General features: G+C 44.7%; 2 protein-coding genes across 4 annotated transcripts in view; one reads left to right on the top strand and one right to left on the bottom strand.

Annotated features, from left to right (window-relative positions):
• Nucleotides 1-21,246, bottom strand: part of LOC115100021 (protein MTO1 homolog, mitochondrial-like) — an 86,380-nt gene extending 65,134 nt beyond the window's left edge. The window contains exons 1-5 of one of the 2 annotated variants that reach the window (XM_029618154.1): nucleotides 21,052-21,246; nucleotides 11,991-12,210; nucleotides 7,451-7,650; nucleotides 4,884-5,001; nucleotides 4,298-4,587 (exon numbers count right to left, since the gene is read on the bottom strand). In XM_029618154.1, the coding sequence (XP_029474014.1) occupies nucleotides 4,298-4,587; nucleotides 4,884-5,001; nucleotides 7,451-7,650; nucleotides 11,991-12,210; nucleotides 21,052-21,066 (843 nt within the window). In that variant the 5' untranslated portion in view covers nucleotides 21,067-21,246. The remainder of the gene's footprint in view (nucleotides 1-4,297; nucleotides 4,588-4,883; nucleotides 5,002-7,450; nucleotides 7,651-11,990; nucleotides 12,211-21,051) is intronic. The other variant, XM_029618155.1, reaches the window with a different exon arrangement.
• Nucleotides 21,247-21,381: 135 nt separating this feature from the next.
• FAM183A (family with sequence similarity 183 member A) overlaps nucleotides 21,382-25,518 on the top strand; it is a 47,157-nt gene continuing 43,020 nt past the window's right edge. For both annotated transcript variants that reach the window (XM_029618159.1, XM_029618158.1), the window contains exon 1: nucleotides 21,382-21,764. In XM_029618159.1, the coding sequence (XP_029474019.1) occupies nucleotides 21,620-21,764 (145 nt within the window). In that variant the 5' untranslated portion in view covers nucleotides 21,382-21,619. The remainder of the gene's footprint in view (nucleotides 21,765-25,518) is intronic.

The raw sequence follows: 25,518 nt of genomic DNA, 5'->3' as shown, positions 1-25,518 counted from the left end.
ACAGCAGCGGGCCCAAAATGGCATCCGCTCCGGAGGCCATGGACCCGAGAGGATCCAAGATGGCGGCCATTCCCACGTTTTGCGGGAATGGGCCCGAAATCGATGGGGGCAGCTCCCCGAATGCCCCTGTCACGGATTGCACCCTCACAATGACCTTCCGTGGGGTCGTGGAAGCTCCCTCTCATCCTGAAAGGCAATTTGTACACAGCCCATCACACGACAAGAGTGCTTGCGCAGTGCCACAAGCCTGATGTGCAGCCCGAGGCGGCATGCTGAGAAGAAAATTAAAAGTAAAAATCTAAATTCATCCCCCCCGAAACGCAGCGAAACGGCGCTAACACACACACACACCCCCTGCGAACGGAAGGTAAGGGAGAGCGAGGCTGCAACGAAAAAATGACAATCCGTTTTTTTTTTTAAACAAATACTTGCTGCTAGCCTCCGGATCCTGGCCCTACTGGGAGGAGTGAGCTGGGCTCCCCGGTATCACCTCCAGTAGTAGATGAGCTGGAAAAAGGGACCTTCCACCCAGTACCTCAGCTGCCTCTTACAACCAGGGAGGATGGTCCCCTCAAGACCTCACAACCCCCTGGGAGGCGGGAGACTCCGACCTGCAGGCAGTCACTGCGGTCCTTCTCCAGGAGTCACTGCTATTTATTCTTTTTTTTTTTTTTTTAAATACCTAATCAACTAACACAGTCACTAAAGACAAAAGTTACCTTAGGCCCTAACACAGACTGTAGGTTTTGCACCCCTTCCATCTGCTGGAGGCAGAAGAATACTGCCAGACTGTAGGTGGCACCAGCCTAGATAAGGCGGAGTTTTATTGGTAAACTTCTGTCTCCATCTGCTGGGGGGGGGGCAAAACCCAGGAGTCTGGACTGATCAGGGTACATACAGGGAAAGGCTGTTAAACCTGAATCCATGGAAACTATTCTAAAGAACAAAATCACAGAACATGAAGATAGACTGGTTTGGTTTTTTTCAGTGCTTCAAAGTGGATTACATTCAGGTACTGAAGGTATTTCCCTATCGCCAGAGGGCTTTAAATCTAAGTTTGTACCTGAGGCAATGGAGGGTAAAGTGACTTGCCCAAGGTCACAAGGAGCGACAGCAGGACTTGAACCCTGCTCTCCTGGTTTTGTAGCCTCTGCTCTAACCACTAGGTTACCCCTCCATGCCAGTGTGCTTCAGCGGTTAAAAGAGCAAACAATGTTAGGAATTATGATAAAGGGAATGGTAATTAAAAATGTCATAATGCCTCTGTATTGCTCCATGGTGAGACCACACATTGAGTTCACTGTATAATATGCTGGTCCCCGCATCTCAAAAAAGATACAGTTGCACTAGAAAAGGTACAGAGAAGGGCAACCAAAATGATGAAGTGGATGGAATGGTCTCCCTGTGAGGAAAGACTGAAGAGGTTAGGACTGTTAAGCTTGGAGAATAGATAGCTGAGGGGAGATGTAATAAAGGTCTATAAAATAATGAGAGGCCTAGAACGAGTAAATGTGAATCTGTTATTTAGTCTTTCAGGACTAGGAGCCACTCCATAAGTTAGCAAATAGCACATTTATAATCAGAGAAAATTCTTTTTCACAATGAAAATTAAGCTCAGGAATTTATTGCCAGAGGATGTGGAAAAGGCAGTTAGTGTAGCTGGGTTTAAAATAAGGTTTGAACAAGTTCCTGGAGGCAAAGTCCATAAACTGCTATTAATCAAGTTGACTTAGGGAATAGCCACTGCTTAATACAGACATTAGAAGCATGGAATTTATTTATTTGGGTATTTGCCAGGTGCTTATAACCTGAATTGGCTACTGTTGGAAACAGGATGCTGGGCTTGATGGACCCTAGGTCTGACCCAGTAAGGCAACTTCTTTCATATATATATTTATAATTTTTTTAAACTGATTGGTATAAGATAGAAACAGTCTACTACCATAACTTGAGATAAGGAAAATGAGCGACATAATAGTCATTAACATCGGAGAGAAAAACTGCATCGCAACTCTTCAGAGTCCAGCACAAGACAGAGAGGAAGATGTTCATGCTTTGAGCCAGCACAGGTAACATAAGTATCACCATACTGGGTCAGACCAAGGTCCATTGAGCCCATCAGATCCTCGGAAGTAGATCTATTACTTGTATCTCATTCTCAGGGATAAGCGCTGGTTTTCTCAAGTCTACTTGGCTGATAATTGTTTATGGACTTTTCTTCAGGAACTCATAACACTGTCTTTTGAGCCCCATTATCGGGTCTATCCAGTAAAGTACGGCCGCGTTTACCCACTCCTAACCCGCGTTAGCCCTTCCTGCGATCCCGAATCCCCTTTAACCTACTCCTACCGCGTCCTAAAATCCCCGGGCAACCCCTTCCGCACGCGGCATGTATATTGCATGCAAACGAGCGAATTAGCTATTCCCTAGCATCCCGTAACCCGCGCCCCGACTATCGCTATCTTTCCCTGCCGTTTTGTCGCGCGTTTAACCTGCTAACTTACCGCCTACCCTGACCCCTGCGGTAGAGGCAGGGGTAAGGGTAGGCGGCAAGCTTTCCCCCAGCCCCCGCTCTCCTGCCCTGGCCGCGTCCATGGGTGCCGGTCCCCGGGGCAGCCCCAGTCCTCTCTCCTCCTCCCGAAGCAAAAAAAAAGAAGAAAAAAACGTAAAAGCAAAAAGTAAGTTGCTTCGCCGCTTCACACTGTCAGTGTCTCTTCTTCCCTCCTCCAGGAGCAAGGCTGCTTTTCGCGCCCTGCTCCGGGAGGAGGGGAGAAGAGACACTGACAGTGTGAAGCGGCGAAGCAACTTACTTTTTGCAGCTCCCTCCGGACATCCGACCTCTCCTGCCTCCCGCTGCGCGACTTACTTTTTTTTTGCAGCCGTCCGGCCATCAGCAGGAACGGATCGTGGCTCCCCTGCCTCCCAGCGAAGATGGACGCCTGCACGGGGGAAAGCGGCCCCTGTGCATGCAATTGGCCGCTCAAGACGTGACGTCATATGCCGTGACGCCAAACGTCGTGACGTCACATCTTGAGCGGCCAATTGCACGCACAGGGGCCGCTTTCCCCCGTGCAGGCGTCCATCTTCGCGAGCAGCTGGAGGCAGGAGAGGTCGTCCGATGTCCGGAGGGGGGTGCAAAAAGTAAGTCGCTTCGCCGCTTCGTACTGCCAGCCCCTTCTTCCCTCCTCCCGGAGCAAGGCTGCTTTTCGCGCCCTGCTTCGGGAGGAGGGGAGGGGGGACTGGCAGTCCCGACTTCCTGGTATCTGTCATTTCAAATGACAGATACCAGCGTGGCGTGAAGCGTTAGGCCCGCGCACCCAGGATAATGTATAGGCGCTCTATACAGTAAAATGGGTTGCGCGGGCCTAACGCTTCACGGACCCTTCTTAGACGCGGTTTACATTTACATGAAATTATAGTTCAGGATCGAGCGGTAGGTGAGCTGCACTGTGCGTGCGGCAACCGCGGGTGCGCCGGGCACTAACGCAGCTCTTCCTACCGCTCGGTACTGGATAGACCTGTATGTCAGTTGTGTTGACTACATCCTCTGGCAAAAGATTCCATAGCTTGATTATGTATAGAGTGGAAAAAAAACTTCCTATGAAGTATTTTAAATTTGCTGATTTCTAATTTCATGGAGTCCTAGTGTTTGAAAATGATAAAATATGGATTGGTCTCAGTCCTAACCTCCAAAAATATTGAAGATGTACTTAGTGGAAAGACTGGATGCATTTCTACCTGTGCTTTTCAGAGAGAACGTTTACAAGGACTTTCACTTTGTAAACTGCTGGAGGTATAAAGCATGTGAAACATAGAAATATGACGGCAGAAAAACACTGTATGGCCCATCTAGTCGGCCCATCCGTCTACCTGCTTCTTCTAGTGCTAGTAGAATTTTGCTTTAAAAGTACAAGCAGAGGAATGTTTACTGTCTGCTTTCTCAGCTGCTGTTATGGTTATTTGTTATACTAAGGATATGAATAAAAATTGTCAAATTCAAAAAAAAAAAAAGTACAAGCATAGATTTGATAAAATAATCCACACGCGCATTTTTTCTCCACTGACCTAAACATGGCCCTGAGTTTTCCAAATGTTGAATGGTGCCATTATATATACAGGTTCTAGCATATCAGACAGATCCTTCGCACTGTATTAACATCTTAAATTTGGGAGCCCCCTGAAATCCTCAGAAGTTAAGAATCCTCTTCAACTCTTTCCTCCTATCTATACCCATATGAGCTTCCACCTCTCCCAGATTGATGATTTACAACAGTATCTTGTGTTAAGACTTTTATACCTGGATCCAGACAGAATCACTGAGAAAGCTGAATGGCATGGGTGAATTGTCAGCGGTGTGCTTCTCCAGAACAGGAAAATCCACAGAACCTTTTGCAATTCGGGGGGGAGTTCCAGTTTTCAGTCTGCCTACAGCAAACCCCAGGTTTTCTAGGGTCTGAGCAAGGCCAACAGAGGGTTGATCTCCCAAGCGTCCAGCTGGAAGCAACTCCAGTCCGATTCCAATCATCCCACGAAGAAATGTGCCATTGGTCAGGACAACACTCCCAGCATGCACTTTGCTTCCATCCCCTACGTAAAACAGATACTAATATGAAGAGGCTGAGAATGTAAGGGAGCAATAGTTTGCCAATACAATGCTGAGGTTAGAGATCACAGGATTATATTAATATGCAGAGATGGAGTGAGAGGACATGGCATTGTACTAGTACACAGAGGCTGACAGAGTGATATTTTATACAGAGAATAAAGGGACTGATAAGATAAAGAGAATTAGAGGGCAAAAGAGGTGATTAATGCCTTATTTTAAGTAACATTCATCAAGCACTAAACCAAGTGGACTACAGGTTTTAATCAAGAACGCATACCAAGAATGACTCCATTCACTCTGTATTTTCCAGGATGCTGCTGTTCTGGCTCTGTTATGAGAAGATCTTCCACAGATCCCTCTTGGATTGTAAGATGGGGTGTGCTCAGGATTTCTCTCTGTTAAGAAATAAACAGCATGATGTGTCCTGTGTAGGCAGCCTCCCAACAGGAAATACAATCACGATAAGAAACCACTTATCCAATTTTCACCCAATCGCCATCAGCTGATTGAGAGGAACTTAGTGGTCTTAAAAGAAACCCATACTTTCATAAAAGGTCTTTTGTAATGACCTTTCCCTCAATCTGAAGACATTTTCTAATCATAGCAACTTCAAATCTGCTCTAAATGAATATCTCATAGTTAATGTTTGTAAATGCTTTGTTGAGCTATTTATTCAATTATGTATGTAAAGAGGAGCACCCCTAAAAACCTTATTGGGGATAGGGATTGCAGAAACTGGATGAAGGCAGTGTGCTCTCCTACTATAAAGGGGCGGCTAGGATGCGTGTCTTTCCCTGTACAGAGCTGTCGAAAGATCTGAGAAAAGTTCAATATTCACCATCACCATGCTTACAGAACCAAGAGGCATGAGAATCTGCTGGCAGAGATATGACATGCGAGTTACAAGACATTGAAAAATTATGATGCAAGAGAAAGAACCAGGAAAGAACCCTTAGAGGTCCTTGACCTTGAGACTCACAACTAGGAATAAACACAGGTCATTTCACTCTTTTTTATTTTTAATGCCATTATTCTTTATTAACTGTTGAAAGATATACAGCTACAATAATTCTCTCAAGGTGGGGAATCCATAAAGAAATGTGAAAAATGCAAGAAATATAAACTAAGCTAAAGCGTAGCTATTACAGTAGTGAAGGATGTCATCTTTACTTCTTTGCCGAGTGTGAACAATGAAGTCGGTCGCCCCTCTTCACTCTGGCATCAGGTTTGTTGTTGAAATACGCAATACTGAGCTGAGATACGGGTCTGTAGCGAGATTTGTTGCATTTCATAAATGACAATGTTTGTTCACACACATAGGTAGGGCCAAACAAAGCGAAGATTTCCTGGGCCTCCTTACAGGTATGTGAGAGCTTGCATAGAATGTAGCCAGAGTTTCTGACTTGCAAAACCCAGCTGTCCTGGACTGATCCGGGTACGTACAGGGAACAGCTGATTTCTCCGGCGCAGAGGAGCCTTCCCCGCTGATCAAGCAACGTGAGCACCTCAAGGTAGGCTTCCCACACGCGATGCAGAAGGCCGATTCGAGGCCTGTATGAAGGGGGGGGGGGGGGCAGAACCGCCGCATACAAAACAGCAGGAATCGCCGGTGCCCGGCTGAGAGCAGGGAAGAAAAAAAAAATCAGCTACCTGCTCCGCCCCCCGATTGAGAACTCTGTTAAAACTCAAAAAAAAAAAAAATTAAGCAGCAGAGGAATGAAATCTCTCTGTCAGCAGACCCGAGGCATGCTACTTCTCTGAGTCTGCGCAGGGGAGGGACTGGACCAGCAGTGTCACCCCTAGCCAGGCAGGTCACCGGGGAGGGTCCTAGGCTGAAGATCTCAAGGGGTAAAGCCTCCTTAGCCACCCAGTAAGAGCAAGGGGCAAACACTGTTGCTCCCTAAGCGTAATTAAAACTTCAAGCGTTTTTTTTTTCAAACTTAAATAAGAAAATTAAGTATAATAAGTACTTGCTTGATCCGAAATAAGACAGAAAGAGGGAGGAAATAGCCTTTCCCAGACAATATAGCTGACTAGAGGGGAACCACAGGTTCCATCTGCATCTGCTGGAGACAGAGAAATACTGAAGGGCTGCAGGGTGAGCACTGTCCTGATGTAGGAGACCCTTTCAGCTTTTCTCTGTCTCCATCTGCTGGACAGGAGGCTCAACCCACTGTCTGGATTGATCCGGGTATGTACAGGGAACAGAACTTATCCGGATAAGTGCAATAATATAGTCACAGTTTTTTCTGTTTTGTATTTTTTTTTACATGCGAGCGCTTGTTTCAGAGGATATTTGTGTGCATTTGATAGGCTGCGTACATTGTATACGCACAGATTATAAAACAGTGGAGTAGATTTGCACACACCCCGCGCATCTTTTAAAGTTATCTTCTAAGTCTGTATCTGAGGCAATGGAAGGTAAAGTGATTTGCCCAAGGTCACAAAGAGCAGCAGTGGGATTTGAACCCTGGCTTCCCACTGCTCTAATCACTAGGCTACTCCTCTACTCTTTCAAGGTGATGAGCCAGAAGAACTGAAGCAAATCTCTATTAAACTGGAGGTTGTAGTGGAACAGGCTTAATAACAACAAATTACCAAAACCTGATGGTATTCACCCAGAATTCTGAAAGAAGTCAAATATGAAACTGCAGTCTTCAGCTACGGTGGAAGATTCATTATATGTTACAGATTACTATGAGCTGCTCTGCAGAGTGAGCAATGTATAGGGCTGCAGGGGCAATGCATGAAACTGGGGGTGGGAAGGGCTCTCTTCCTTTTCTATTTCTCAATGGGAATAAAGATTCTGTTGGCGTTTCTGACATTGTCCTCATGAATCCTCACCTGCATGTTCTCTTTGTAGAGTTTGCGGTCAATCTGTGCTCTGAGTCCCCAGACCGCTGGCCCTTTACACCGATTCAGTACCTTGTAATGGATCCCAGACTTATCGCAGATCCGAGCACAGAGTCCATCCAGGGCATCCACTTCTCTCATCAAATGTCCTTTCCCAATGCCTCCAAATGATGGATTACATGACATCTGGCCTGAAGAGAAGACAAGGATCTCATTTCCATCTCTAAGGGATCATATTGATGGATACAATCTACCAGGACCCTGCTATACAAGAACACAAAGGCTTTTCAGGGTTACAGCTCATTAATGTTTTTGTTTTTTTTAATTTTATTTTTATTGAATTGTAATCAAATGTACAGAACATTTGTTCCAGAAATGTTCTGTATATTTGATTAAAATTCAATAAAAATAAAATTAAAAAAAACACAAAACATTAATGAGCTGTAACCCTGAAAAGCCTTTGTGTTCTTGTATAGCAGTAATATGATTATTCAGATGTAAATGTCAATTAATATTTTATCTAATAAAATACAGGATGCTTTACAACAAAATTTAGTAGTGGGGCAAAAGGTGGAGAAATTGGAAATAACTGTTAAAACAGTAGAAGAGAAGTTAGAGCAAAATGAGAAGGTTCAATCTAATCTGATCAGATCATAAGAACATAAGAAATTGCCATGCTGGGTCAGAGCAAGGGTCCATCAAGCCCAGCATCCTGTTTCCAACAGAGGCCAATCCAGGCCACAAGAACCTGGCAAGTACCCAAACACTAAGAAGATCCCGTGCTACTGATGCAATTAATAGCAGTGGCTGTTCCCTAAGGGGTAGAGGTGGTGGCAGCAGGAGAAGAAAGAGCAAGAGATGAGGGTAGGAGCAGGGGAAAGGAGCAGGAAGGGAGGAAGGATTGGAGAAGTGGGGAAAGGAGGGGCAATGGGGTAGGCAGAAGGGAGCAAGGGTGGAGAGAGACAGGGGTTGAGGGGAGAGGTGGATGCTGGGGAGGAGAGGGCTGGAGGCTTGCCCCCTCCAGAAAAGCTGTGTGCAGATAGACTTGAATATCTTGAAAATCAGAATCTTAGGATACTAAATTTTCCAAAGATAAATCTAATCTCTCCGAACGACTTATTTCAAAGTTATTTAATGAATATTTTGAAATATTCCGACTCTGCCATACCAGCTATATCAAGGATTTACCTTCCCCAAAAACAAACAGAAGAAATAACACGAGGTTTGGAGGAAGAACTAGAACCAAATCTAAACTTAACTGACATACTGGAGAAATCTTTTGAAGTGGATATTACATCCAGGGCCACCTTGATTGTCCATTTTGCTTTTCTAATGGAAAGAGACTCAGTATTGAGGTTATTTTTTAGAAATCAAAAGCAAATGTTTTATGGTCAAAGTATTAAAATCTTTCCAGATATTGCCCGCTCTACACAATTACGTCAGAAAAAATTTATTTCTATGAGATCAGAAGTCCTGGAAAAAGGGGCAAGGTTTATACTCAGATACCCCTGTCGTTGTTTAATTATTTACCAAAATTCTAGATATATTTTTAATCATCCGGAACAGTTAAGAGGTTACCTGGATTCCCACTCCTAAAACTCCTTATGGTAACTGGGATATATTTAGAAATAAGATGAAGTATAGACAACCAAGTGTAATGGTTTTATTATTTCCTTATGAACTGCTCCAGTAAATTATACTGTAAGTCTCTAATTTACTTTGCATTATGAATGAAGATAAATAAGAAACACATTATAATTCATTATTCTTAGAATCTTTGATTCTTATAAGTTTTCTGTATCTCTTACCCTGTAAAGTATTTGAAAAGTTCAATAAGTTAAATTAAAAAAAAAAAAAAAAAAGACACTCTAATCGCTGTTCTCTCTGAGCTGTGCGTGAACACATAGATCCTGAACCCTGAGCATGTAAGAGAGAGCGAGCGCGAGTGAGTGTGCAAGAGAGAGCCAGTGAGTGTGTGAGAGAGAATGCACATGAAAGTGAATATGTGAGAGAGAGAAATAACAAGTAGGTGTATATGAAAGAGAATAGGTTGTGTGTCCCTCCTCCACTACTAATCCACAACAATATCAGGGTGACTGGAAAACAAAGGTTCCCAGGTATGGAGAGCAGGGGATTTTTTTTTATCCATATTAGTTTCAATTGAGTGTTATTTGATGTGTCCGCTGTTTTGAAATATATTTTTGGTATCTTGTAAATTTGAAAAATTGTAATATGAGTTTAATTATTGGATGTTCTATTTGTCAGCTGTTTTAAAATGTATATGGGCCCATGAGGGTCATCATCCCTGGGTTCTGATAGTTTTGGAGGCCTTGAGGGCACCGTGGGAATCGAAGGTTCCTCTGGCATTGAGGGGGCTGGAAGCCAGAAGGACCCAGCAGGGGCTCTGAGAACTGTGGCCTAGGGAACACGATACCAGCTGCATCTTCCTCCTCCTCGGACCCGAGAACTAGGATCGCTCCGGCCACCGATGCTCTCCACCGTCGGGGAACAGAGGGCCCCTCGGACACTGGCTGCATCAGAAGGGCACCCAGAAGGACGTCCAGACGCTCTAGCAGGAGTGCTAGCTTTGATGGCGGGGGCTTGGGCACCGGTATGGGGGCCGTTCGCACCGGCAGTTCAATGCTCTAGAGAGCTTTAAGCACCATGGACTGCACCCTGTGGTCCAACTCCTCCTGAAAGTCTGGAGTGGTCAGGACTGAGGGGAGGGGGATGAGGTGTCACCAGCTCTTCCTCGAGTCTCCGAGGCAGCATGGTACCCAGCAACGGTGTCGGTGGGGAACGCCTAGGACTACTGGAGGCATCGGAGGATGGGGCCTCCGATGGCCGGTGTCACTTTGGTGGTGGTCCGGCAGCCACCAGTGCTGCCCCAGAACCGGAGCTGTGTGTCGACAGCGACCAGTGGCTATGTTTGTGGGATCTCCCTCTGTGCTTGGCCCAGTCTTTCCCCAGCACCGAGGAAGCAGAAGATCCTGATGTCCGGGAGAGCGGTGAAATCACCAAGGATCTATCACCATTCCTGCAATCCTTGGAAGTACTGGCAAGAGGAACAGCAAGGGGCAGAGAGTTAAGAGTATCACCGTGATCTCTCGGCGTCAATGGAGCCGACACAAAAGTAGATGGTGCGGATTTTGGGGCCCTGAAATGTTTTTCCATCTTATCAAGGCGCACCCGACGGCCTTTAGGGGTCATCTGGTCACACAGATGGCACCCATGGACATTGTGCAAGGCCCCAGGCAGAGGATACAAACCTCATGTGGATCTGTGATAGACAATGTCTCCAGGCACTGGGGGCAGTGTTGAAAACCGTAGATGCCATGAAAAAACACACATGAATTGACATCCATATAACAGGTCTTTGATTATTTAGATTTGGTTACATGTTATATTGTTCAGGGTCTTATGTTTAATGAAAAAACACACAGCATGCGGTCGATGACTGGTGGTCACCATGAGGTGAGAAGTCAGGGATCGACCGCAAAATTGGAAAAAGGCAAAAAGAACAACCTACCACACCGAGGAGGCACAGACTGTGAAGGGGGATCTGACGAAGAAAACGGGAAGAACGTGACGTGCGAGGTCCACCACTTTCACACCAGATAGGAATGTTACCAGGCGATCCTCATGCCCACCAGCCACCCGGCTGTCTACATTTCTAATAATCGAATCACCAACTATGAAGGCCGACCTAACCTTCCCTCCCAGGCAGTGGCCCTGGGAGATGCATCCTTGGGGCAAGAGGATAATGCACCACCTGGAGAGCAGGTCCTTGCTACAGGATCATTTCCTGCTGCACTAGGTTGATGCTCTCAGACCAGGAGACCTTCCTCCTCCAAGGCAGCACCAGGACTGCCAGACTGGAGTTGGGACCTGGCTACTTGGTCCTAAAAGTCTCATTTATATACCTCTCTGTTTGCCTCAGCTCCTCCAAGTCTGGCACTCTAGCTTCCAGAGATCAGACTCATTTTCTGAGCTCTTTGCACTGGTTGCACACATACAACTTCTCATCAGCAGGCAAAAAATCATATACGTGACATTAGATGCAAAAGACTGGGAGGCCCCCCTCTTGTTGCTGGACTACTGCCTTCATCTTAAATTTGTTCAGTTCATAATTAAGTTTGCATTACTATCAGAGTATGAATGCACACAATCAGGGTCTTTTAGATGTATTAGTGTATTCACTATTTTTCTGGTAGTGGCCTACAAAGGAATGATTAAACTATTGATAAGGCCTGAGGAATATCTGAATTTAAGTTAAAAGGCTAACTTTTTTTTTTTTTAGCGTGAAAATGTCACCTGCTATAAATCAAAAGATGAGCTAGGGTGGGTGAGAGATAGTGTTTTGTCAGTAAGGCACCCTTCTCTGGGGAGGAGAGAACACTGCTGGGAAAAAAGACCAAGCCTCAGACACCTTCAAATTACAAAAGAACCAACATTCCTCCTCTTTGGTTTTTGAATGCAAACCATGGCAGGTTTAACCTAGACTTTATTTCGATTTCAAGACATACAATACCTATTGTTTCAATTTTGTGTGTGATAAGCAGAGTGTGTGCGCCAATCCGAGATGCAGCTGCTGCCGCCTCTGTCCCAGCATGTCCTCCTCCCACAACGATCACATCATAGCGTGGTGGATTGCCTTCGCTCCTCGAGCTGCAGAAGCGCAGTATGCAAACAGAAGGTTTCCCAAAACCAGAACCAAACCATCGACAACAGCTGAAGCCGAAGAGAAACATCTAACAAGGAAAGAAAACAAGAAAATTGTTTTGCATTAGACATTCTGAACACAGAGCAGAATACTTGGTAAATTTAAAGTCCAGTTTCCTGCCAATTAACTTCCATAGACAAAAAACACCTCATTTGAGCAATTAAATATCTTATGCTGATCAGAAGCTAATAGAATAACCCATGGGATTTCTCTTATAAATCATTAAAATAGAGAAAGTCAGGATCCAAACTGTAACATGACACATACTGACACCCCAACATTGTGTGTATTTTCATATCTTTATGTTTATTTAGTACATTTATAGTAAATAAACACATAGAAGGAATTTTTATGAGCGAACATGTGATATTTTTGTGCTTTAATATTTAATTGGATTGAATTCAGTTTAGGTAGAGTGCCCTGAAATTGCAGCTTGCTCGTTCCTATTTTTACAGAATTGACACCTGTGCTAAGATTTGACACCTGTGCTAAGATTAAAAAAACAATTTGTATAAAACTTGTGTGTTATTACTGAGGAGGCATCCTTCTCTGCTGGAAATGCAGGTATTGCTCTTTCTTTTTAGAGGTTTCCTATCATATTATTTGCCATCAAATTATACTGTTTGTCAACTTCTGATCACCCTATCACATGACTGCCTTTTATGATCCACTTATGGAAGCCACGCTACTCTATATTTCCTAGCAAGGAGAAATTTAATCTTACCTGACAATTTCCTTTCCTTGAATTCAGTCAGATCAGTCCAGACAAATGTGTGATGCCCAATGACCAGCAGATGGAGATATTACACCCTTTTACGCATTTATGATGTCACCTCTTATTTGCATCTGTGCTGACCTCCACTTGCCAGTGTTACTTGTAATAATTTCTTAACTTAATTTGTAGCATCCCCTATAACCAAAGGGCTATCCAGTATATAACAAACATCAAGGAATAAAACAAATCATATATAACTGTCACAACGGGAACAGCAATGTATCTTCCAGTGTATTGATCACTAAAAAAGAACTGTGTTTGACAAACAAGGGAAGGTTTGGAATTGGTCTGACTGGATTCATGGAAAGGAAATTGTCAGGTAAGATTAAATTTCTCCTTCCTCATCATCCAAGACCACCAGTCCAGACAAATGGAATGTAACCAATCTACACCTACACTGGGCGGGAAATTGCCAAACCCGCTCGTAAAACTTCTGCAGCCCAAGACCTCTTCAGCCAAAGAGACCTCCTTCCTCACTTTACACCCAGATGATAGTATCTGGAAAAGGCCTGTAAAAGACGACCTTGTTGCTGCCTTACAAATTTCCTGTGGAGAGACCAGACGTAGATTTACCCAAGAAGCTGCTTGAGTTCTAGCTGAATGCTTCCCAACTGACCTGAGCAAAAGCTTAGCCCCATTATTCTAAGCCACCACAAGGACCAAATTTGCAAAACGAAGCCTTGGATGCCACTGCACTCCAACACACTCCTCTGAACACCACAAAAAGATCAGACTACCAAGGTCAAATGAGACTTTCAATACCATAATAAGTATCTCTACGCACATCCAAGGAATGAAGCTTAACACAGTATCACTTAATCGTTTATAGGAGGTCCGCAAACAGACCATCTAATTTGGATTAATAAGGAGAAGGAAGGGTCCATACGGAATCCTTCCACATCTTGAAAAATGAAGAGCTTTCTACAAGAGAGACTGCCACTTCGAGATTCTCCTGGCTAAACAACTGCCAGATATAGCACCTTCAAATGTCAAAAGCCTCAAATAAACTGCGAAGCTGCCAAAAAAAACCCGCAGCAACTCAAGTCCCAAGATGGAATGGGGTCCTTTACCAGAGACTTAAAGAGCTGAACTCCTCTCAGGAACTGGAGACATCCAGAAGAGAGGACAGAGCTACCAAATACTTGGCCCCTATAACATCAACAGCCACAGTCTGAACCTGCAAAGGGTTTTTAGAGCTAATCTCTTAGAAAGGTCATTCTGCACTATTCAAGAACATACAACACAAAGGTTCCCCTGGGCTCCAACTATCATTACAAGCACCCTTATACAAAACAAAAAAACTTCCAGTCCTCCCATAACCAAAGGACTAGGAGATTTCCTGGCATACAAAAGCATGTTCATCCAATGCTTGAGAATAAATGTCCTTATTAAGCAAACCCTTCCAAAGAACAAACCACAAAACAGAAGACACCCCGAGTTCTCATGATGAAGCAGTATCTGCAAGAGAAGGTCTTTGTCCTCGGGGCTACGTAATGAAAGTTCATCCAACAGTCTGACGAGTTCCAAATATTACAAGCCTTGGTCAGTTAGGAGCCACAAGAATAATCAGACCCTGAATAATCAAAAGCCCTAGGAATGAATTGGAGGGAACGCATAAAATATCACAGCCTTCCCAAGGCGAAAGCATCTTGGATGACCCCAAGTGCTTCTTTTTGCTGCAGAAGCATATTATTACAACTGCACCAGTCGCTAGCAGGTACATCTATGGTGTTTCTCAGCTGCCTTCCCATCAAGGCCAATACTACCTGCCACTATGACCATTTCCTGGGATCAAACACTTTTCTGCTGAGAAAATTTGCCAGAATGCTTTCCACTCCTGCAATGGTAAAAGCAGGATCATCCTTTGTCTGCCCAGCTTAGAAAACAAATCTAACTCCTCTGAGATGGACTCCTGGTATGCTGCTGGCGATCCATATGTGCTACTACCATGGCAGTGAGCAACATATTACCCCTGCCCGACCTTTCAGAAGGGAGGCAAAAAATGGATGTTTCCGATGGATGGATGATTGCCTTGCCCACAACAAGTCCCAAACAACCTGATCCAGACAATGTGCTCCCCAAACACAGACTGGTGGCCATGGTCATCGCTACTCAGGTTGGAGCCACTAAATCTACCCCTTTGAGCAAAATCTTGGAACCTGTTCTCCAAACCAAAACTCTCTATGACCTGCTCCAACATTGGGAAAATGGGCAGAATAATTTTGCAGCTGAGGATCCCATCTGGAAAACAAGGCTTTCTGAAGGGGATGCATATGAGCCTACACCTAGGGGAAAAAAAGCCAGCGCTGTTGCCATGGATTTAAGAGCTGCAAATAAACCCACACTGTTGGCACTCTCGACAACCCCAGCACACGGAGCCTGCGTCTAAAATCTGATTCAAACATATACAATCCATCTTCATGTCGAACGGATATCTCAAGCATTGTAAAGTTTGTGATAGTAGCAAACTTTTTTTTTTTAAACATTATTTAATTGAAGTCTTTATAATAGCTGTTGCATCTTTTTGGTGACCACTGAACACTCCAGTACCGATTTGCTCTAATCAGCCAGAAAACCAAACACAGGTGTACCAAGATACCCTCTTTCAAACAGTTTGGCTGCCACCATCACCACTACTAAAAAGATCTGAGGTAGAGTGGCTAACCAAAAGTACTGAGCCTGAAACTGAAAATGCTCTTCCAACACAGCAGAATACAAATAAATCCCAATAGAAAAGTGGAGATACACCTCCATAAAGTCTAAAGATGTTAAATACGCTCTCTGTTGCACTGCCATTAAGACAGACTACAACAATCTCTTGCGGAAATCTAACACCCTAAGCAAACTGGTGACATGCTTTATTAAGTCCAGAACAAGGCAAAACTCCTTCCTTCTTCTGTAGCACCACAAGGTAAATAATTAAGAAAACAAGCAGTCATATCTGCAGCACCAGGCTCCATCATTCAAACTCTCACTATTGAAAAACAGAGCCCCTTTCCTACAGGCACTGAGACAAGCCCAAGTTGGCTATAAAATAGCTACAGGCTGCTATTTGAAGGGCCACATTAGCAGCTTCAGTGCCTGCTTGAGAACGGACACAAACTTCCAATTCCTTGTAAGGCTGTGCCTTCTCTCACTAGATTGGTAGTCTGTTTTGGTGATGGGACACACATCATCATGCTGGAGATACCCAATCCAGATCCGTTAAAATCTTAACTGCCTTATATAGGGAAAAGGCTTTAGAAAGTTTCTGATGCTGAGCAAAAGTAGATCTTCAGCTTTCTCCTGCTATCCTCCATCAAATACAAAATCCATGGGGTGTGAGAAATTAAGAAAGAAGATCCTTTTTATGGAAAAGACCTAACCATGGAAGAGTTGGCCCTTCCTACTGGAGGAACTCGCTCTCTTTCAAAACTCTAACTGCCTTTCAACCACTACATCTCTCTTGGGAATCTATAGACCCAAAGTATGAGTCCTCATTATATTCCAGTTTCACTCCTTTCTTGGGTCTATCAACGTTTTGGTTCCCAATAGTAAAAAGAAAACCCAGAGTGGAGTAAGGAACCTAACTTTGCCTCACAGAAAACAGGGACACTTCATAAGAACATAAGAAGAACATGCCACACTGGGTCAGACCAAGGGTCCATCAAGCCCAGCATCCTGTTTCCAACAGTGGCCAATCCAGGCCATAAGAACCTGGCAAGTACCCAAAAACTAAGTCGATTCCATGTAACCATTGCTAATGGCAGTGGCTATTCTCTAAGTGAACTTAATAGCAGGTAATGGACTTCTCCTCCAAGAACTTATCCAATCCTTTTTTAAACACAGCTATACTAACTGCACTAACCACATCCTCTGGCAACAAATTCCAGAGTTTAATTGTGCGTTGAGTAAAAAAAGAACTTTCTCCGATTAGTTTTAAATGTGCCCCATGCTAACTTCATGGAGTGCCCCCTAGTCTTTCTATTATCCGAAAGAGTAAATAACCAATTCACATCTACCCGTTCTAGACCTCTCATGATTTTAAACACCTCTATCATATCCCCCCTCAGTCGTCTCTTCTCCAAGCTGAAAAGTCCTAACCTCTTTAGTCTTTCCTCATAGGGGAGTTTTTCCATTCCCCTTATCATTTTGGTAGCCCTTTTCTGTACCTTCTCCATCGCAATTATATCTTTTTTGAGATGCGGCGACCAGAATTGTACACAGTATTCAAGGTGCGGTCTCACCATGGAGCGATACAGAGGCATTATGACATTTTTCCGTTTTATTCACCATTCCCTTTCTAATAATTCCCAACATTCTGTTTGCTTTTTTGACTGCCGCAGCACACTGCACCGACGATTTCAATGTGTTATCCACTATGACACCTAGATCTCTTTCTTGGGTTGTAGCACCTAATATGGAACCCAACATTGTGTAATTATAGCATGGGTTATTTTTCCCTATATGCATCACCTTGCACTTATCCACATTAAATTTCATCTGCCATTTGGATGCCCAATTTTCCAGTCTCACAAGGTCTTCCTGCAATTTATCACAATCTGCTTGTGATTTAACTATTCTGAACAATTTTGTCTCATCTGCAAATTTGATTATCTCACTCGTCGTATTTCTTTCCAGATCATTTATAAATATATTGAAAAGTAAGGGTCCCAATACAGATCCCTGAGGCACTCCACTGTCCACTCCTCCCTTCCACTGAGAAAATTGTCCATTTAATCCTTCTCTGTTTCCTGTCTTTTAGCCAGTTTGCAATCCACGAAAGGACATCGCCACCTATCCCATGACTTTTTACTTTTCCTAGAAGCCTCTCATGAGGAACTTTGTCAAACGCCTTCTGAAAATACAAGTATACTATATCTACCGGTTCACCTTTATCCACATGTTTATTAACTCCTTTAAAAAAGTGAAGCAGATTTGTGAGGCAAGACTTGCCCTGGGTAAAGCCATGCTGACTTTGTTCCATTAAACCATGTCTTTCTCTATGTTCTGTGATTTTGATGTTTAGAACACTTTCCACTATTTTTCCTGGCACTGAAGTCAGGCTAACTGGTCTGTAGTTTCCCGGATCGCCCCTGGAGCCCTTTTTAAATATTGGGGTTACATTTGCTATCCTCCAGTCTTCAGGTACAATGGATGATTTTAATGATAAGTTATAAATTTTTACTAACAGGTCTGAAATTTCATTTTTAGTTCCTTCAGAACTCTGGGGTGTATACCATCCGGTCCAGGTGATTTACTACTCTTCAGTTTGTCAATCAGGCCTACCACATCTTCTAGGTTCACCGTGATTTGATTCAGTCCATCTGAATCATTACCCATGAAAACCTTCTCCATTACGGGTACCTCCCCAACATCCTCTTCAGTAAACACCGAAGGTAAAAAATCATTTAATCTTTTCGTGATGGCCTTATCTTCTCTAATTGCCCCTTTAACTCCTCCATCTAATGGTCCAACTGACTCCCTCACAGACCATTTCTGCTTCGGAAATATTTTTTTTTTAATTCTTTATTTATTGATTTTCAAATTTACAAATCAGCAATTACATCAAATCAATTACTTACATTGAAACTGTAACATTAAATTTCAGCTTCTTTTACTTAAGAAAAAGAAAAACCAAAAAACATATTACTAATTAACGTAAATATAGCTGAAATATCTTTATATCAGTTTGTAAATAAAGCAACTAACCAATAGAACAATAAGACATAACTGAGACTCAAACCTATATGGGGATTAAATTGGAAAATCTTTTACATATATAGGTAATAAGCACATACCCACAGCTGATTATATTTCATGTCTTATTAACTTTGCGATACTGGGGAAGAGGTTGTTGGCTCTCGTGCCTCTGTGAATTGACGCAATTGATCTATTTGGGTAAAACTAAATAACTCATTCTCTCTCTTCAAAATGCATTGACAGGGATATTTAAGAAGAAAAGAAAATCCCATAGAAATAACCCTCTGCTTCATTGCAAGAAACTCTCGTCTTTTAATACGAGTGATAGGTGCAAGATCTGGAAAAATCTTAACGTTTTGTCCAAAATAGGATATTGGATATCTCTGAAAATAATTTTTCATTAACTTACTAATATCTGTAGTTATTTATTTATTTAGTTGTTATAAAAGATACTATTAAGGTATCTCTCTCCATAACCTCTAGAGTGGAATTTTCTAGGAAACTAGTAAGATTAGCTGGGATTGAAACCGCAACTTGAGAGGCTCTTTTTCTTACAAAGAAACAAGAATTAATAGACAACAAATTATTTTCAGAAAATCCAAGTGCCTCTACTAGAAATTTCTTTACAGTAACATAGGGTAATTCTCCAGCAATTTTTGGAAAATTAAGAATTCTAACATTCAGATGTCTAGCATTATTTTCTAACATTTCCAATCTTCTTGAGTTCATTGACTGATCTTTTATTACAACTGCATTTAGGGATTGTATAATTTTAACATTTTCCTCAACTTTCTGGACCCTATTAGTCACGTCATTCACCTGTTGTTGCACTCCGTGAAACTGCTGTTGAAAATTTATAGATACGGCATCAATGTTACCTTCAAGTCTGTTCACAGTTGCATTTAAGCCACTCACCAAATCCCATAAAGCTCGCAAAGTTACCGTCTCAGGCCTGGATAGAGAGGGTTGAAATTCCCCAAATTGTCCCGAATGGGGGGGGTACTCGTTGTATACTTGCAGAATCTGCAGCTGACTCTTCCAAAGGGAGGGCCTCATCCGAGGCCACCTCCTCTGGGCCTCTCCCCTCCAATTTGGATACGGAAACTGCTCCTTCATTCGCTGCAGAACAAACCACTTCTCTGGTGGGTGACTCAGCTGCGTTTCAGTCTACTCCTCGCTGGACTGGAGGCAAACGTTGGTCTGGACTTAAGGAAGCCTCGTCCAAAAGAACCGCCCGTTCTCCCCCCGGGGGGCTCTTAGCGGATTCACTGGCTCCTTCATTTGCCAGCTGTGTCATGAAGTGGTCTATTTCAAGCTGTAATAGGGGAGGCAGGGGCTCTGAAGGAAAGACCCTTACCTTCCCTTTTCGCAGGCATCAATACAAAGTTAAACTTAACCAGAGCTGAGAATTCGAACGCTTCAAATCTGTGCTATCCTCATATGAGCCTCTGCTTTGGATATATTTAAAAAAGTTTTTACTGTGAGTTTTTGCCTCTACAGCCAACTTCTTTTCAAATTCTCTCTTAGCCAGTCTTATCAATGTCTTACATTTAACTTGCCAATGTTTATGCTTTATCCTATTTTCTTCTGTTGGATCCTTCTTCCAATTTTTGAATGAAGATCTTTTGGCTAAAATAGCTTCTTTCACCTCCCCTTTTAACTATGCCGGTAATTGTTTTGCCTTCTTTCCACCTTTCTTAATGTGTGGAATACATCTGGACTGTGCTTCTAGAATGGTATTTTTTAACAATGACCACGCCTCTTGGACATTTTTTACTTTTGTAGCTGCTCCTTTCCGTTTTTTTCTAACAATTTTTCTCATTTTATCAAAGTTTCCCTTTTGAAAATTTAGCACGAGAGCCTTGGATTTGCACACTGTTCCTCTTCCAGTCATTAAATCAAATTTGATCATATTATGATCACTATTGCCAAGCGGCCCCACCACCGTTACCTCTCTCACCAAGTCCTGTCCTCCACTGAGAATTAGATCTAAAATTGCTCCCTCTCTCGTCGGTTCCTGAACCAATTGCTCCATAAAGCTATCGTTTATTCCATCCAGGAACGTTATCTCTCTGACCCGATGATACATTTACCCAGTCCTTTTTCAGCACCACCCCTCATTTAAAAATTGCATGTCAGGCCCAGGAGCAGTGGCTGGACGCGTGTTTTCTACACAAATATTGCATCGATCAGACTGTTAGCCAGGTAGACTAAAAAAAGCTGTTGCTCTCCCTGGGAGTAACAAGGATTAGATATACGTTATGGCATCTGCTGGGTGTTTGTGACGCCAAGTGGCCACTGTCGGACACATTTCTTTTTCCATGACAGTTTCTGCTCAGAGTAAGATGTTTCTCAAACCTCTGCCTATTCATCTCCCTTCAGCCACCCGCTACCCAGACTCCACCCAATCACCCTGTGATGTCGCATCCTCGGGAGGCAGAGCCCTTTACAGCTTCTTTTTTGGGGGGTTGGTCCCTGGCAGGCGCGGGGCTCCCCAGAGTGAACTTGCGCTGTACTGCGGTAAGAAGCGGCAGGAGCTTACCCTGAGCGCCAGCACCGGAAGCTTTACGGATAAGAAGCGCGTAGCCAAGCGGAAGTGAAGAGGAGCCAATCCCAGCACGCGCGCGCGCTACGGGACAACAAGCCATCCCTTCGGCCCAATCAGAAGCTCAGTTACTGGCAGGTCACGTGGCGCGTGTATTTGTTTACGCCAATCAGAAGTCTCTGTGTTAGGCTCTGCTGTTTCTCGGATACTGAAAACTTAAAACAAAGTTCTCCGGTGCTGCAGGAAGTTGGCGAGGAGTGAATCCAGCGTGGCTGCGGGCTGGGAGTGAGGAGCGCGGCTTCCCGGAGGGGTTCAGGAAGTGGCTGGCAGCGAGGAGAGCAGGCTTCGGAGGTGTTGGGGAAGCGGCCGGGGGGCAAGTCCCTGGAAGGGTTGCAAGAGCAAATTAGGTAATAAAGGAGAGCAACTGCATTGAGGATGACGGCCCGGCCCGCAGCTGGCGCACGTGAGAAAGCAGAAAAAGATGAAGTTCATCAGCTGGCAATCCACCGCGAGACAATCCGCAAAGAGCTGCAGTGCCAGAAACTCTTAACAGAATACAAGATCAATCCCTTCCGCAAAGGTAAGAGAGCCGCCCGAGGCCAGCCAGGCGATCCAGTCACTTGCACAGCTTATCCCATTGATATACAGATGTACTAACTAAGCATGAAAAAGCAAAAACCATATATTATTTAATTAAGTGCATTTAGGTTACTTAACTTAGGGAAGCAATAACAGTCCTAAATTTAGGATCCTCAGTTTTAGATCCCTAAAGTTAGGTGCCTCCTCTCAGCCAAAAACAGGGGCCTAAATTGAACATAAAACATAAGAAATTGCCATACTGGGTCAGACCAAGGGTCCATCAAGCCCAGCATCCTGTTTCCAACACTAAGAAGATCCCATGCTACCTCTTCAGCCTTTCCTCATAGGGGAGCCTTTCCATCCCCTTTAACATTTTGGTCGCCCTTCTCTGTATGTTCTCCATTGCAACTATATCTTTTTTTAGATGTGGCGACCAGAATTGTACACAGTATTCAAGGTGTGGTCTCACCATGGAGCGATACATAGGCATTATGACATTTCCTAGCGTGTAGCAGATGGACTCAGGACCAATGGGTATAGTGTACTCCTGATAGCAGTTGGCGACGGATCAGATTTCAATCTGACATCAGCCCTAGTACATATACCCCTGCAGGAAGTGCAGCTCATCAGTATTTTCCGTCTCCATAGCAGTTAGGGACTCTATGTACGTTCGTACAGCGTTAGAGTAATTTTAACAAAGAAAACCAAAATAAGAAATCTTACCTCTACAGACGAGCCCCACTCTCCTGCGGTGACACCCATTGGGTCCCTCCCCCAGTTGAGATTCCCAAGGTGATTTCCGTGATCCCTCGGAGGTAAGCCTCAGTCTGGTGGCCGACCCTCGGCGGGGAACTAACCCCCGACATCTGGTGCGCACAGCATCGCACTCCCAAATATCGTGCGCACAAGCGACGCGCATAGCCACGCGCTTACTGGGCCGGGCGCATAACTTCGATCCTGAGCGCGCACCAACTCTACACGCACAACTTCGACGCACAACGGAGCGCATATCTGTATTTTACGTGCACAAGCCATGGTACTACCGGAAAATAAACTCAAAGCTCAGGCCTTTGCTCAGCATGCCTCAATAGAGCTGCACAGCATGAGGAGGCCACGGCCCTGTGTATACAGTGCGAAGAGGCCCTAGGGGATCCAACTCATGGCCCTCCCCAGCCGTTACCGGGCTCCAGCTTCTCGAGCAGTACGCCGGATCCAGCATTACACAGCGGGACCCCCCCTCAAACGGGGCTCCCCAGGGACACAGCACCCCCTAGTCTAGACCCAGCATCTATCTCCTGGGTGGAATTCTTCAAAGGTCTGCATACCTTCGTCCACATGCAGTTGGGACCTCCTATAATACGGCCACAGGCTCCACCAGAGGACCTCAACATGCCGGGACCCTCTATGCCCAGGGAAGTGATCTCACCGCCCAGAAGCCCCACCCTCGGGGACACGGACTACTCAGATGAGTATTCAGTACCCCTGGAGGAAGGGGAACTCCCTCCGGGGACAGAGCCCCACCGAACCATGAGACGCTGCTTCACCAAGGACAAGCTTCCAAACCTGGTCACACAAAGCTTAAAAGAGCTTGCTATCCCGGGCACAAGTGCCTCGGGGGAACCTAAGACGAACCCACTATTAGTGGGACTCCGTCAGACCTCCCGCCATTTCCCACTATTAAAGCCGTCCAGCAACTAATTGACCTGGAATGGGATGCCCCAGAAACCACATTCAAAGGGGGCCAGGCTCTGGCAGCCACGTACCCTCTCCTTTGGACCCAGCCGCCAAAGATCTCCTGGCATGTCCGAAAGTGGATGCCATGGTCTGCGTGGTCTTGAAGCGCACTACTATCCCAGTTGAGGGAGGAGCAGCACTCAAGGATGCTCAAGACAGACGTCTGGAATCTATCCTCAAACAGTCCTTTGACGTCTCCGCTATGTCTTTACAGATTGCGGCCTGCTGTGCCTTGGTGACACGCGACTGCTTAGCACAGACCAGGAACAACACTCCTGGGGAGGCCCTGGAACCAGCTGTGTCATTCCTCGCGGACGCTGCTTCTGATCTGGTACGCACAGCAGCTAGAGGAGTGTCATCCGCCGTGGCAGCCAGAAGACAAATCTGGCTCCGTAACTGGTCGACCGACACATCCTCCAAAATGAGACTCACAAGGATGCCCTTCAAGGGAACACTCCTGTGAAGAGGCCATGATCTTGAGTTTAGATGCGGAGAAGGCATTTGACTCTGTGTCCTGGGATTATTTGTTTTGGGCATTGAGTCAATATGGCTTTATCGGAACATTTGTAACTTGGCTTGTGACCCTGTACAAAAACCCCAGTGCTAGAATCTTGATCAATGGAGCTCTTACAGACTCCTTTGCGCTCCAGTGCGGAGTGTGACAAGGATGCCCTTTGTCTCCCCCTTTATTTGTGCTGGCCATTGAACCTTTGGCCACACGATTACGGGCCAAAAAGGTTTCTCGGGGCTTAGCCTTAGTGGTCATCCTCTAAAGATAGCACTATTTGCGGATGACATACTATTATTTGTTGGGCGGCCCCGCAGGAGTGTGCCTGTTATTATCAATATTTTTGATCAATTTAAGGAGATTGCGGGTCTGAGAATCAATTACTCCAAGTCCGAAGCGTTAGCCTTGGACTCGCGACTGCCGGTCACCTGGCAAGACCCCTTTCCATTTGTGTGGGCACCCGGGAGGCTCTGATATTTGGGGGTTTGGATATCCAGGGATCTATACTGTTTATATGACCTTAACATTGCAGATATGATTACCAAAATTCTTACGCAGCTGACAGCTTGGCGCCCCCTCCCACTGAGTATTTTTGGTAGATGTGCGCTGTTAAAGATGATCATTGTACCCAGACTCCTATACCTCTTGCACATGTTACCTTGTTGGCTCATGGTTCGGGATATACAGTGCCTGCGTGGGGGCCTATCTAGGTTTATCTGGAAGGGTAAGAGGGCACGTATAAAGTACGCTGTTCTGGAGCACTCTAAGGAGGAGGGAGGTTATGGGCTGCCCGATTTTAGGGTCTACAATGTGGCCTGTCAAATGAGGTTTGTGGGGGGATGGCTTGTTGACCAATATCGCTACTGTTTTGCGGGTCTGTTGAATAGCATGGCTGCTTCCTGATCCCCTCTCTCTCTTCTCCAGCTGCAACAGGCAGGCCTACGGGCGTTGACTTTTCCCAGATGTTTGATGCATCCTTGTATAAAAGCCTGGCGGTGGTTGCGGTGGCAGAGCGGCTTACGTGGTCTCTCTGGCCGAAAGTCCAGATTCCCTAACAGTGGCATTAACAGGGGTTAATGCCACTGTTAGGGAATCTGGACTTTCGGCCAGGTCAGGACTGCAGGGGTCTTTTTCAACACTGGGCGGCTAATGGGGTAGTATATCTTTTCCATATGTTTGACCCTGAAACTCACGAACTGTTAGATTTCCAAACTGTAGCCAGAACTTTTACACTTTCTCCCAAACATTTCTTTGGATACCTGCAAGTTCGACACTACATACAAGTGTTCCATTGGACTCCAGAGGAACTGGCGGCGGTAACTCTATTTGCCACAAAAGTGTTTGAGACGGCTTGTCGCGCTAATACTATCACTGTTTGGAAGCGACTTGGAGTGGGCTACAAGGGTCGGGACCATCTGACTCATTTGGCGTCTCGGTGTTCGGCTATTCTAGACATTGACGTGACTCCTGACCACCTGAGGCGCTGGTTTAAGTCTCTACACGCACAGAACCC

Source organism: Rhinatrema bivittatum, chromosome 10, assembly GCF_901001135.1.
Source record: "Rhinatrema bivittatum chromosome 10, aRhiBiv1.1, whole genome shotgun sequence".
Lineage (NCBI taxonomy): Eukaryota > Metazoa > Chordata > Amphibia > Gymnophiona > Rhinatrematidae > Rhinatrema > Rhinatrema bivittatum.
This window is presented reverse-complemented; position numbering and strand designations above follow the sequence as displayed.